Here is a 13,308-nt window from a genome sequence, read left to right on the forward strand (position 1 = left end):
AGGCGGCCAGTTCAAGTTGCCATAGCAGAGGATGGCATTGGCGGTGCCTCACACTCATCACATACGTTAACCGTCAGTCTGCTGGGCACAGGTGGGTGCCGTTTTATATCCCTTTCCAGTTTATTTTGCAGTGTTGTTAGATATTAAACATGCAAACAAGACTTTCTAATATTCCGGAAGGATAAGAGAGCTAGCTGCAATTACAAAGCTAATTAGCATGATAGTTTATCGTCATCTCCCCGATGAGTGAAAGAACTTTGATTTAAAAAAGATCGATCGTTTCATTGCCCAAATGAGCGACGAACAGCATTAAACAGTTAAACAACCTCAATACTTGCTCGTCGGGTGTAATTACACTCATTTAGCAGCCAACGTACGCAAACTGTTACTGCGTGTATGAAGGCACAGGAGAAGATGGTTTTTGATTTCAGATGAACGCTGTTGTTTATTTTCAGCCTCCGGATCATGTCAGCATGGACTCCTCCAGTGATTCTGACATCTATGACAGACCCAGAGGGCATCGGTCCCGGGGGAGAGAAGGGAGAATGAGACCTGACAGCAGGTTTCCCAGGGATACACATGTTTCTGATATATCCGAGAAAATTGACACTTTGGCAAACACTCTACAGGTAAACTGCACACATACACTGAAGGAGGATAATAGATATACTATGTATGTTGGGTGTTGCCGGGGTCTTTTGACTTACAGGCTTGCTTATTGGTGCAGGACACAAGTCGAAACCTAAACAAAGTGGATCGGATGTTGGGCCAATACAGGGACCATACAGATGACCAAGCTGAAGCCATGGCGACCGTGAGTATTGCTGCATGGAGTGGTATGGGATTGTCTCTGATATCAGATAAGGGTTTTGTTTTGAGATCGTGGCTTGTTTTCTAGCTGAGGGAGAGCTTAGAGGAATCTGTCCAACAGCTGCAGGGTCAGCGTCTGAGGAGGTCCAATGGGGGACGAAGCGCCTCTCTCTCCACGCTGCACACCAGTGACCTGGACGATGGCGACGGCTTGGGTATGGCACAAACTATAACCTGCTTGATATATGTATTTTAAATGGGTCATATCATACAATTTCATGTTTTCCTTTTGTCTTTAAAGTGTTAAAAGCTGTTGAAAGAGATATTCTTTCTAAAATTGAAGGCTTATCCATGCCTTGCTAAGGGGCCGTTCACATTTCGTGTCTAAAACCAAGCCACTTCCCCTCTTTTCCAACGTGCTTTCTAGTATTTTCAACTGGCATGCGAGTCACTCTCTATTTCAGCTCTTGCCAGGTGTCAAAATTAGAGATGTGCACAAATGATTGAGTATTTGAAAATAATTTGGATATTTGTTTTTAATGCGCCACCGCACACTTAAAGGGATAGTTCACCCAAATATGAAGTTTTTGTCATAATTTTCTTTTCGTTCGAGTCTGTTTACAAGATAATAGCGTACTTTGTGAAGTCCTCAAACTTTAAACTTGTTTTGGCTTGGGGTATTATATTTGGTATACGGTATAATATAATTTCACAAAAAACAAACAAAAAACACACCAAAAGACTCAGAATAAGAGTTATCATTACGACGGGTTCCAGTGTTACGAGAGCGTTTTACTTTCTGCTTTTTTCAAAACAATCGCATCTTAATGACGAAAGCGTGCCTGGGCTCGGAACGATAAAAGTACAGTGTGAGTGCGTGCATCTGGGGGAGTAGGAAGGGGTGACAAACGCGCTGGGGCATGGTTTGGTTTGGATAATGTGAGTGCGCCTTAACTGTAACTATTTAAATTGTAACAACCATACACAATCTATTGTGTTTACTTTACACTATGCAGTAAGCTGAACATTAAGTCTTCCTCTTTTTGTCTTGTCCTGTAGAAAGGAGGCGATACCTCCCAACATCCCCTCTGAAGGATTATGGGAGTGTGGGCGCAGGTAACAGAAGACGATCCAGATCTGTTGCTGTGCGTTTCAGAGACTCGGCTCAATCTGAGGAGCAGGTACGTCTGTTTACGTGAGACTCAGACCTGTATAAGTTATAAAAGAGGGTATGTTTCACCCTAGGGAGCCGGAAAGATGCCATGTGAGTTTCTTGTAGGGGTTGGCAATATTACTGAGATATAATATTCCAGTAATTTTATATAACTGTAATGATATTAACCACAAAGCAATTAATTTACTGGAAAGGATGTTACATCACCATGTGGTAATGCATATTTTTTCATATCCATCAAGTGAATTAATCCTTTACTAATGAAAGGCACTCCATCCCTTCATTATTTTCTTGGTGAATGATAACTACATATAAATATGTAAGATGAATAATTAAAGCAAAGGTCCCCTGTCATTATTTTCTCATCCTCGTGCATTTTTTTTCCTGATAAACATAAATGAAGATATTTTGATAAATGATGGTAAGCACACAGCTGATTGTAACCATTGACTTCTATAGTAGAAAAAAAAACAAATACGATGGAAGTCAATGGTTACAATCAGCTGTGCTTACCATCATTATTTAAAATATCTTATTTTGTGTTCATCAAAATAAAAATAAAAAAACTCATACAGTTTTAGAGCAAGATGAGGATAAGAAAATGGTGACACATTTTTCATTTTTGAGTGAAATATCCTTTATGTGATTTTAGTGGTTTTTCATCTAGATGAATTGGCTGTAGTAGCCTTAAAAAATGTATCTTAAATTTATTAATTTCCTTAACATGCTTTACATTTTCTTTTTTTTTTTTAACAAGTTTTCTGTAATTTCTGTGTTTAGAAACAAAACATTAGCCTTTTTTATATACAGTTAATCATCTCATATGTTTGTTCTGTAATTTGGAAGTTGCCTTCATATGTGTAGCAACAGACTTATTGTCCTGCAAAAAATGACTTGCACACCACCACATGAGAAGGGGTCTTGACTTCAGTCACGCTACTGTGATGCGGTCTTGGAAGGAAGCATTTGGAGGACGCAGTCTTCTTTACTATACTATATCCACACCTGATATGAGACACATCAGACCTAAATAAAGATATTTTTAAGTAGAAAATGCATTTTGAATCAAAGAATAAGACAATGGTTTCAGTTTTGCTTTATGACAGTCAATAAATCAGCAATTTAGCAAGCATTACTATTACCAGATTTTGACACACAGTTTTATGATTGCAACACTCAACACAGCCGGTGAAGTGAATGAAGTCTCGCCTTCCTGGGGGAGATGCTTTGTGCAAAGTTGTTTACCAAAGTGCTGTACATACAGAATAAAAATCTAAGAGCATATCACAAATAAAAATACAGTAATAATAAATAATAGACACTGAATGTTGTGCAGAATGTTGTTTGGCACTTTCCACAGTTGCCAAAACCTTAACCCATAACAAATCAGCACCACCAACATGTTTTTAAAGTTGAAATCCATTTGTCTGTTCATCAGGTTCACACCCTGCATCAGTCCCTCAGAGATCTGCAAAGTGATCAGGTACGACTGGAGGAAGATATAAACAGAGAGATCAGCAGGAGAAACAGGTCACAACACAAGCTTTCTCTTGCAGCTCATTTACTCTTCAGTTTGTGTTGGCATATTTTTTAATTTGCTTTTTATTATTTTGTCTTGTATGCCTCTCAACAGGATGGACATTGAAACCAAAAAGACATTAGAGAATCTTGAAGGGCACATCCAGGCATCGCAGAGAGAAGAACCTGTAAGTGTTGCTAATATTTATTTACACAGCATGTTTGGATCAATTTGTACCCTTTGTAGCAGCCTGTTGTTCCAGCTGAGCACTTATTATTGTTTTGTGCTTTAATAAGGATTTCTTATTTTTTACCTAACAGTACAGTTTCTAAGACCTTTTGTAAACAGCAGTGGTGATCAGCTGGCTTTTAAGGATGCACCCCATTTATACCTAACCCAACCAAACCAAACCAGCGCGATTGCCACACCCCACCTGCACCCCCAGAAGCATTCAATGAAGCCCATGTTATAGTTGGGTGTAAGGTCTATGCCGTAGGTTTTCTGGAGCCTAGGTATTTTCTTTTAGGAGTCCTAGGTATTTCCATTTGCGACGGTGAGAACAAAGCTGTGCCAAGTTGAGGAGCGATTTGACTGAAACTACAACAAAAGTCGCTGTTTATTTACTTCTATCACTGCTGGACTTCTCAAATAATACATAACAAGCTTCTTCTTCGTTTGTGGGTTAAACTTGCCAAGCTGCTTCTTCATTGACAATCGCGCTGCTACTGGGGTTTACGAAGGCCGAGTTGTTGCGCAATTGACGTCTCTCCTTTTAAACCCACCTCTGCAAGCCGGCCAGGGCGTGATAAACCAAACTGCGCCTAGGCACTTCGTCAACCTGTTGACGTGGACACGATGGTCATTATCATGATCAGTAGTCTATGTTTTCATACTTAAAGAATTTACTACTGACTATTTAAACCATGATTCAAACACAAGATTTAAGCAGTGCACAGTAGCGCTTGTTGTTTATCGTTAATACAATTACAAAAGTTGATTGATCAGCTTTGTCATCTGGATTTTCTGGATCAGATTTTGCTCGTATTGATAAGGTAGTAATTGGTGATATTAACTCCTTTCAGTATTGCATTGGAAGCTCATCTTTCAAATACGATAAGGAGAGTCACATTTCCGGCTGACGTCAGAGGTAGTCAGGCCAATCACAACGTACAGGTTAGCTGGCCAATTGGAGGACACAATGCTTTTCAGAAAGGCGAGCTTTGTTACAAAATCAGCACGTTTCAGGGAGGCAGGGCATAGAGGAGCAATAATAATTTATGGTATGTGGAAAATAATGTGTTATTGGAACCATAAACCACACGAACACATTGCATTACACCAAATGCACAAAATAATGTTGTTTTTAGCAATGTAATAGGTGCTCTTTTTATAACACTCGTTCAGGGGCCAGTTAGGGCTCAGCGGTATATTGAGTTTTGGTAATACATCAGTGTTTCCCCAGCGGGATACAGGATATGACCTTTCTTTGCAACAGAAGCTTTCAGAAATGTACACTGAGGTCAGACATAGGCTTTCCAACCAGCTTGCAATGTTATGGAGCTCTGTATTTTCAAACCTTTTTCTATATCAACATTAGATGCTTTTTAATAAGAGTTTTTGTGACATCTCACATGTGGCTTTGACTTGGATGTATACATTTATATAATTTTGTAAAAAATACAGACATTGTACCCTATATCGCAATTCATCCCAAAATGACAGAGATGAACTTTTGTCAATATCTCCCCCTTAACTTTACGCAAAACTGTTTTTTGTAACTCTGTTGATGTCTGCACAACATTATCAGCATAGCTTGCATGATCTCTTTTGGTTATGTTTTTGGATGTTGGCATCTGCCTTTTGAAAGATTAATGTTTATTTTTCTATCCCAACTATGCACAATATGTCTTGTTGTATTTAATTTGTTTATATTAATATTCAGCACTGTGACCCAGCAGTTGTACACAATATATTTAGCTGGGCAACAGTTCCTTGCTCTATCTGAACATGGCATCAGATTTAACAATGCACAAAAAGCACATTGAATCAGATTTGAGGTGTATGATGTTTCTCAGGTCTCCATACGGGTGGAGAGACGTCTGCAAGAGATTGAAGATGAGATGCGTTCGGGGCGACAGGTGCTGGCTGAAAGACACCACAGAGATAAAGCAAAACCTGTGTCTGGAGATCTGCATGAGGTAGAACATCAGTTTATTATTCTTCATTTGGTAATGTTTTAAAGGGATCATGTCATAGAATCACATTTTCCTTGGTCTTTTGAGATTAAACTTACAATGCAACTTTTGAGATAAATATAATATGAAAGTATAGTAACTATACTTCTTTCACAGTCCAAAAAGAGCTTTTATTGAAACTAAGCCGCAATATATAGTTCTAATCAGAGTATTGTTTCAAATCGCTCATTACAGGTTACAATATCTAAATGACTTTATAAAGACTGTGAACTGTGTAAACACTGTGATGTGGTACATCTAGCTTTTTTAAATAGGGTTCATACCATGCTCTTGCCAGCAGAGGGCAGTGTCTGCTTTATGTTCGACCACCATTAACAATGCCGCCCCATTTATTTGAGAGGCAACTGGTGAAATCTTATTTCCATCTTCTCTCCATCGCAGTTTGCTAATGAAAAGTCAACATGCTTCAGGCTTAGATTAATAACACATTTGTTGCAAAACTGCAAGAAACAACAAGACAAGGAATTCAGGATTAAAAAATACACCGAGCTGTTGTCGGGCACTTTTACACACGTAAATCCAAACTGCTGTTTGAGCAGTGAATGACATCATTATAATATGATAAATCTAGTTTACACTTAGATTTAAAGGGTTCATTAATTACGAAGACTTGGCTTTTACGTCAAATGTTTTCAAAACTTTATGTAACCAGAACCTGTTATTTTGCTTCTTAATCTTGGATGCCGCCCTTACTGGCCTAAAGTGGTTCTGCTCCTAACTTTTAGAGTACATATACTTATACATGATGAATAAGAATGACCAATCTGAATAAAATGCATACCAGATACATTTAGTTATAATGAAATTCAGTGTAAAGTATGTTTTTAACTAATCCAAATCTCTATTGAGGATGCAAGAACTGCATCAAAGTTTGTGTGTGTGTGCTGTGATACAGTACAAGTTTTTCATGTTTATAACAGTGATGATTGAATGTCTAATATAGTTATTATATTGAGATCTATTTGATCACAAATTATGATCACAAATAAATGATGTTTGATTACAGTATGCTTACCTTGAACAGCTGTTGACAGTAACAGTCTGCCTCTTGGCTGGCACACACAGGCAACTTGTTGCACCTCTCTTATCTTTATTTTCATAAATTTTATACAACTTCCCTGCTGTCGCATCTAATTTCCAAAATGTTAAAGTTCAGAAAGCATATACATATGTCATGAATGCAATCAAAAAAGTAGGGTTGCAGAATTCTGGAAAATTTCAAGGCTGGAAACTTTCCATAGGACTATAGGAGAATTAACAAGAATATATGGGAATAAATTGAGAATTTGAAAAAAAAAAAATGCAGAAATATAACTGGGAACTTAAACATAGTTAAAAAAAGTCTTGCAGCATAATTTTGCTTAAAATATAATTTATTGCATTTTCAGTTGAATTTGTACCATGCACCTTCCTCGGTCGCATGCACACTGCTTACTGTAGGGCCATTGAGGCCACACCCCCTGCATGTACTTGCATTCTTCCATAAAATGCACAGATCAATTCTTGAATCCTGCACACAAAATAATGACAAAATGTCCATCTTTGCACGTGAATTACATTCATTTGTTTAAAATGTCCTTGTGCTGCGCAATAAACAGTTTCAAGGGTGATATGCAAGACAGAATTTCGGGGCCCTTCTTTTAGATGATTTATTGTGGTATTCATAGCATAATGTGGAGCTACATAAAAGCAAAAAAGGATTTATTCGAAAACAAATACCATTTTAATCTAAAAAAAGGCAAAAAACATTCCTGTAACTCATTTTAAGGGGATCACTAAAAGAAGAATAATGCATAGATGGACATAACATAAAAATGATGTGGTGGGGCCCCCTAGAGTTCTCATGAGCCCGTATGCCTGGCATACTCTGATAAAACTTGGATAAATATATTTGATCTATGCTAGACTACTAGCAAATACCAAAGTATGTTTATACAGTAGCTAGCTAGCTAGCCAGTAAGTCAGATATCTAAATGTAAGCTTGCATTATTTCATTGAAAATTTATGATGCAAGCTATCATGTAGATAGCTCAAGCTGTTATGCTCTTTCTTCTACATTCTGTTAGCCAGTTTTCTGTTTCATACAGAGTTACTGTACCACCCAAAAGTTTGGAGACATTACAATTTTAATGTTTTTAAAAAAAAATGAAGTTAAGAAGTTTTACGCTCAAAAGCCTGCATTTATTTGATCAAAAATCCTTCAAAAATCATTCATATTAGAATGATTGATTAAATAAATCCATGGCTTGATGAGCGCAAGTATCAGGATTCCTTCAAATTTGTATTACCTTGCATGCGTATCTGCTTATGACCAAAGAAAATCTTTATTTATGTTTGTATATGATATAGTTTATAGAAATTTCCAAAATAATTCCTGTCAATTCCTGTTAAGGTTCCAATTAGGAAAAATTCTAAATTTTCCCAGATTTTTCCAGATTAAGTTTCTAATATACCAAAATTTTCCACTACCCTACATAAAAGTAATCCAATGACTGCAGTTGGTGAATCAATGTCTTCTGAAGTGAAATGAAATATGTGTGTGTGACAAAGTGAACACCAGCGGAGAAAACAATGAATATTATTCACTGTTTTAGTGAAATAGAAACCAAACACAAGCACATCAAAGTGCTAAATTCAAATATTGCAATTTTAAATCTTACAGCATCTTACTTATCATGTGACAACCGAGAGGCAACCTTCCGATCTCCCTAATGAAGCCAATACGGAAGTGACTTAAACTGCAATTCATCGACTGGCCGCTTGAGGCTGGCTCCAAAAGGGAGTCAATTTCCATAGACTCTCATGTTAAAATGCCCAACTTTACAGTAGAAAATAATGTTTACAGCCTGGTACAAAAAGTGTTTTTGGTCTGTATAGCTAATTTTGCCCTTCATGACAACTGTGAGGGGGGTGAATTTTTCTGTAACTCATTCGTCTAAATTATATTAAGCCTTAAACTTCTGCTTGAGTGACGATTGAACTGCCTCTGCTGTCACTAGACTCGCAATAGGCGGGCGTGGTTACACCTCAGCTTCACCCGTGTCCCGCCTCTTTACCCATTTTCGGTTTTCCGTGAGTGATTCGCGGTGAAGCGTGACCAAGATGGCGACGGCAGGCAACGCCTACTTTAAGCTTCAAAAACGATCTTCGCAAACCAATGGGTGACGTCACGGACGCTACGTCCATATTTTTTTACGGTCTATGGGGACAACTAGTCATGAGAAAATTTAAAGCCAGTAATTGCATTCGTTTTATTCTTGGTGATTAAGTCCTCTTTTTGTAACTTTATGAGGGACTGTCTGTTTTAAGATTAAATGAACATTATGTGTTTTGTTTATTTGATACGGTTCTATAGCTATGCATTATATTACATTTAGTTTGTCACTCTGAGGATAAATAACTTGTGCACTCCAGCTGTTTCTTGGAAAAAGACATTCAACACATTCATTTTGTGCTCCGTGCATGCTGGCTTTTCACATTAAATAAAGGCATGTGGCACATAATACATGTCAGTTACTAGTACTGTTGCAAAAGTTTTTCTTTTAAATTTGAATTAAAGTTTGAACCAGAACAACTACACACTTTTCAGTTCATTCTTCACATTTTTGTACATCTTCATTATATGCAGTAACTCAAATGAACAGAGCCCAGGGAGTGTTGTAACCAATTTTTTTGTAACCAATGCTATGATTTTTTTTTTGTGCAGTGTTCCAAACTTTGACATCATGTTTCCCTATATTGTTCTGTTACATAATAAAATACTTCTAATACAACTTATTCATAATTATACCGCGGGCCTGTTGATTGCTTTATTCTGATTGGCTGAGAAATGTTCCATGGGTGTTGATTATTTTTCTGTGAACAGCCACCTGACCTTTTAACCAGAGCAATGTTTGTGGTAACCGTGGTATAAGTGGAATAATTGACTTTGAATTATTTTAATAATTATTTTCTTATAATTCCCCGGCCCGTCATCAATTGTTCCTTACATAATACAAAGTAAACTCTGGAAAGCATTTGATTGAAGGGCAAATAAAAGTGCATACAAATATGTAAAGGCTAGTCATTCTTCCAAATAGGCCTTTGTCTATGTTTTATTTGACCATGATGTTAGACCCCTCTCTATCTGCTCAGCCTTAGGGTCCCTACTGTAGTTTAACGATCTAAGCACATGGTCTAAAGCACATGGCGCAAATGCTTTTAAGCAAATGCTATTTGCAACTGGAGGCAACTGATATCAATGATGACTCGCTGCTTGGGGGCGGAACAAAAAGGCAACATATTCTCTATTAGTCACTCAAAGTTCCGAAAAAGTATCAATCTGCTCTACCTGTAAACCATCAGAACGCGTTTTTAGCGTTATAACCCCAAAGAGATTTCTCACTTGAATCAAGTGTTGTTTTACGGATGGAAGTGCTATTACACACAATCTAGGTTAATTTTAAGCTAAATACCACAGTTCTTTTCCTTAAAGGGGACATTTTTAAGATGTCAAATAAATCTTCGGTGTCCCCAGAGTACATATGTAAAGTTTTAGCTCAAAAATACCATATAGATAATTTATTATAACATGGTAAAATTACCACTTTGTAGGTGTCCTTTAACATGCAAATGAGCTAATCTCTGCACTAAAAGGCAGTGACATGGTTGGAAAGTGTAGATTAATCGGCGGTATTATTCCCTTCTGACATCACCAGGGGAGCCAAATTTCAATGACCTATTTTTTCACATGCTTTTGGAGAATGGTTTACCAAATCTAAGGCCCTGTTTGCATTAGAGCTTTTGCGTTTTAAAACGGCATTTTAAAATGAAAACGATCCTCGTTTATAGCTTGAAATTATTGCTTTAATGTAGGGAGTTCCTCTTCAGCCATTTCACTTTGTTATATTTATAATAGTTCCTTGTTCGCAGTTCATATTTATGATCTTATAGTCCATTTGAAAATTTTCGTACGAACTGACTGTATTCTTCAGAAAAACACCAAATAACTTATCTTCCCTTACCAGTCGCTGTTCAGTGTGCAATTAATTAATAAAAATTAATATGACATTAATTTTTAAAAGTGTGCGAGGTCCGTGCACGTCCTCCTCTTGCAACACAGAAATAGCAAAAAGCACAATCATCTAAACGAGCATTAAATATGAATATGACGTTGTTTTTATTGTTTTTATTAATTTATATTCACAAAACTTATCAACAACACATCGATTAAAATTAAGAGACAAATTATTTGAAACGAAATTCATTTTAAAGTAGCAAACAAAACTTGAATTAAACTCGAAAATAATGTCTGACCCATTACAATTCTCCCTTTATATTGGCCTTTACAAGGCCCTATATGGCGTTTAAAATTACAGTCTATCTTTCGTTTAGCTTACTAAATTTAAACAAAACATAAACAACATTAAAACAATATTCAAACCCAACAATACTCACACATAAATATAAAACAGACATTATTCATAAGGATACATGTTAAAACAATCTGATAGCGTTTATAATAGCTGGTAGATGTTTACTATTTTTGGCAAAACCTCCGTTGCAAACCAACATTTACATGAATAAAATAATTTTTACTTTGAAAATGATGCGCTGTCACGTTAACATCAGCTGTTCGTTTACATAGGACTCCGTCTACGTTCATTTACACTGCAGCGCAATGTCTGAGTTCTCAAACTAAAACAGGGTCTTCAGCGTTTACGAACGACTCCATTTATAAGGGTCGAAAATGGTGGCGTTATGTAAATGAAAGGCGTAAACGTGGCAAAAGTAATGCGTTTTAAAAGGTAAACGCATTAATGTAAACATAGCCTAAGTTACTGGATTGATCTTTTTCACACTTTTTAGGTTGATAAAGGCACTGGGGACCCAATTTTAGCACTTAAACATAGAAAAAGTAAAAGTTTCATGGTATGTCCCCTTTAAGTCTTGAAATGATTAAATCATCAAGTCTAATTAAAAGGATAACAACAAGTATATTTTGCATCTTTGATCATTGGACTTAGGATGCAATTGTCTACAATTTCAAATAGCTACAGATGTTTTTTTGTTTAAGACCAGTTTGACCTGTTAACAAGCATAGAAACATTTTGTTCACATACTTTACTTTCTTGTTTGTTGTTCAAACAAAAAATCAGTAGCAGAATCTGCCTGTTTGCTTGTAAAAATCGACAATTGGAAGCGGGCGTATAAAATTTTGATTGCTGTGTCAATACGTTATACTGCTGTTAACAGTATACTTTGGAAAAAAAAACCTGTAACCTACACCACACAATTCATCTAGGTTAGCTTATCATTTGTGTTTTGGACATGAATGATCAAATCATTGCAGCAATAGGGAAAAAGAAAAGCCGGCCACTAAAGAAGGGGTCATTAGCTAAATAAGGAAGTACTACCCTGGTAACAACCCAAAATGCCTTTCCAATCATATAACAAAGAGTCAGAACACTTGAACAACCACAAAGCATTTGCCTTTCAGACACACTCTTTGAATTGTGGTAAACAACTACAGAGTTTTAGCAAGCGTTGCTCACATTTACTTGAGGAAACATAAAATATTTGATTGGTTGGTTATAAAAAAGGTTGTCTAATGTTAAGCATAAAACTTAAAATGTTTTGCCTTTTATATCCAAGCTGGTTTTATACTTTTTTGTATGCGAGTACACTAAGTGACCTTCATATACACATTACACGAAATTACACCCATATTTTTTGCAAACCCTCTATTAGAAAAGCAATTTACTTAAGTACTAAAGCTAAGCTCAGAGTGCTGATAAAAACCCTTTACATTTGCAAACACGCAGCTGATGTCATTGCAAAGGCATGATACGAGTACAAGCCCAGCAGGAGGGCTGAATTTCCTCCCAGGGATCAAATAAAGTCATCTATCCATCCATCCATCTGTTGTACTGCTAATAAGTGGAGTATGGGAGGTTAACGGAAAGGCTGCTAATCTTTTTTTCTTGTCGACTTGACTCTGTGTCCTCAAAGGCTTTGAGAAGACATGACGGCCAACTCTCGGAGGCTGATGAGACCTTCAGAAGTAGACTGCAGAGATCAGAGAGCGAGAAAAGCAAGGTGTGTGCGTCTTTGATATATCGACGTGTGTGCAAATGGCATAAATATATTATTAACCTCAGTGTCTCATATGGTATTCATCTAGGCTTATATAAGCGGTGATTGCCGCTAAAAGTGGTCTGTAAGTTCAAAACTTGACAATTATTTAGATTTTCTAGCTTGGTGTGGAAACTTTTTTCTCTGCCATGTTAACTGCATGTACAGTTGCAAGGTTTGTTACCTAAATAAAATGTCTTCATCTATTCTTTTTCAATTCAAGTAATCTAACTAAACTAGTTACAAACATGGATACTTAAGCAGTTATTCATATTGCAGGCTGGTACAGTACTTTAACCCTTAAAGGGGCCATATCATGTAAATCTGACTTTTTCCATGTTTAAGTGCTATAAATGGGTCCCCAGTGCTTCTATCAATCTAGGAAATGTGAAAAAGAAAAACCCAGTAACTTAGTTTTGATAAACCATTCTCTGCAA

General features: G+C 36.8%; 1 protein-coding gene across 3 annotated transcripts in view; it reads left to right on the forward strand.

The window, feature by feature from the left end:
• Positions 1–13,308, forward strand: part of LOC135750085 (centrosomal protein of 128 kDa-like) — a 70,207-nt gene continuing 56,899 nt past the window's right edge. For 2 of the 3 annotated variants that reach the window (XM_065268856.2, XM_065268857.2), the window contains exons 1-9: positions 1–91; positions 456–629; positions 728–814; positions 899–1,025; positions 1,870–1,991; positions 3,423–3,514; positions 3,618–3,690; positions 5,579–5,701; positions 12,749–12,835. In XM_065268856.2, coding sequence (XP_065124928.1) covers positions 474–629; positions 728–814; positions 899–1,025; positions 1,870–1,991; positions 3,423–3,514; positions 3,618–3,690; positions 5,579–5,701; positions 12,749–12,835 — 867 coding nt within the window. In that variant the 5' untranslated portion in view covers positions 1–91; positions 456–473. The remainder of the gene's footprint in view (positions 92–455; positions 630–727; positions 815–898; positions 1,026–1,869; positions 1,992–3,422; positions 3,515–3,617; positions 3,691–5,578; positions 5,702–12,748; positions 12,836–13,308) is intronic. The other variant, XM_065268858.2, reaches the window with a different exon arrangement.

This window comes from Paramisgurnus dabryanus, chromosome 12 (assembly GCF_030506205.2).
Source record: "Paramisgurnus dabryanus chromosome 12, PD_genome_1.1, whole genome shotgun sequence".
Classification (NCBI taxonomy): Eukaryota; Metazoa; Chordata; class Actinopteri; order Cypriniformes; family Cobitidae; genus Paramisgurnus; species Paramisgurnus dabryanus.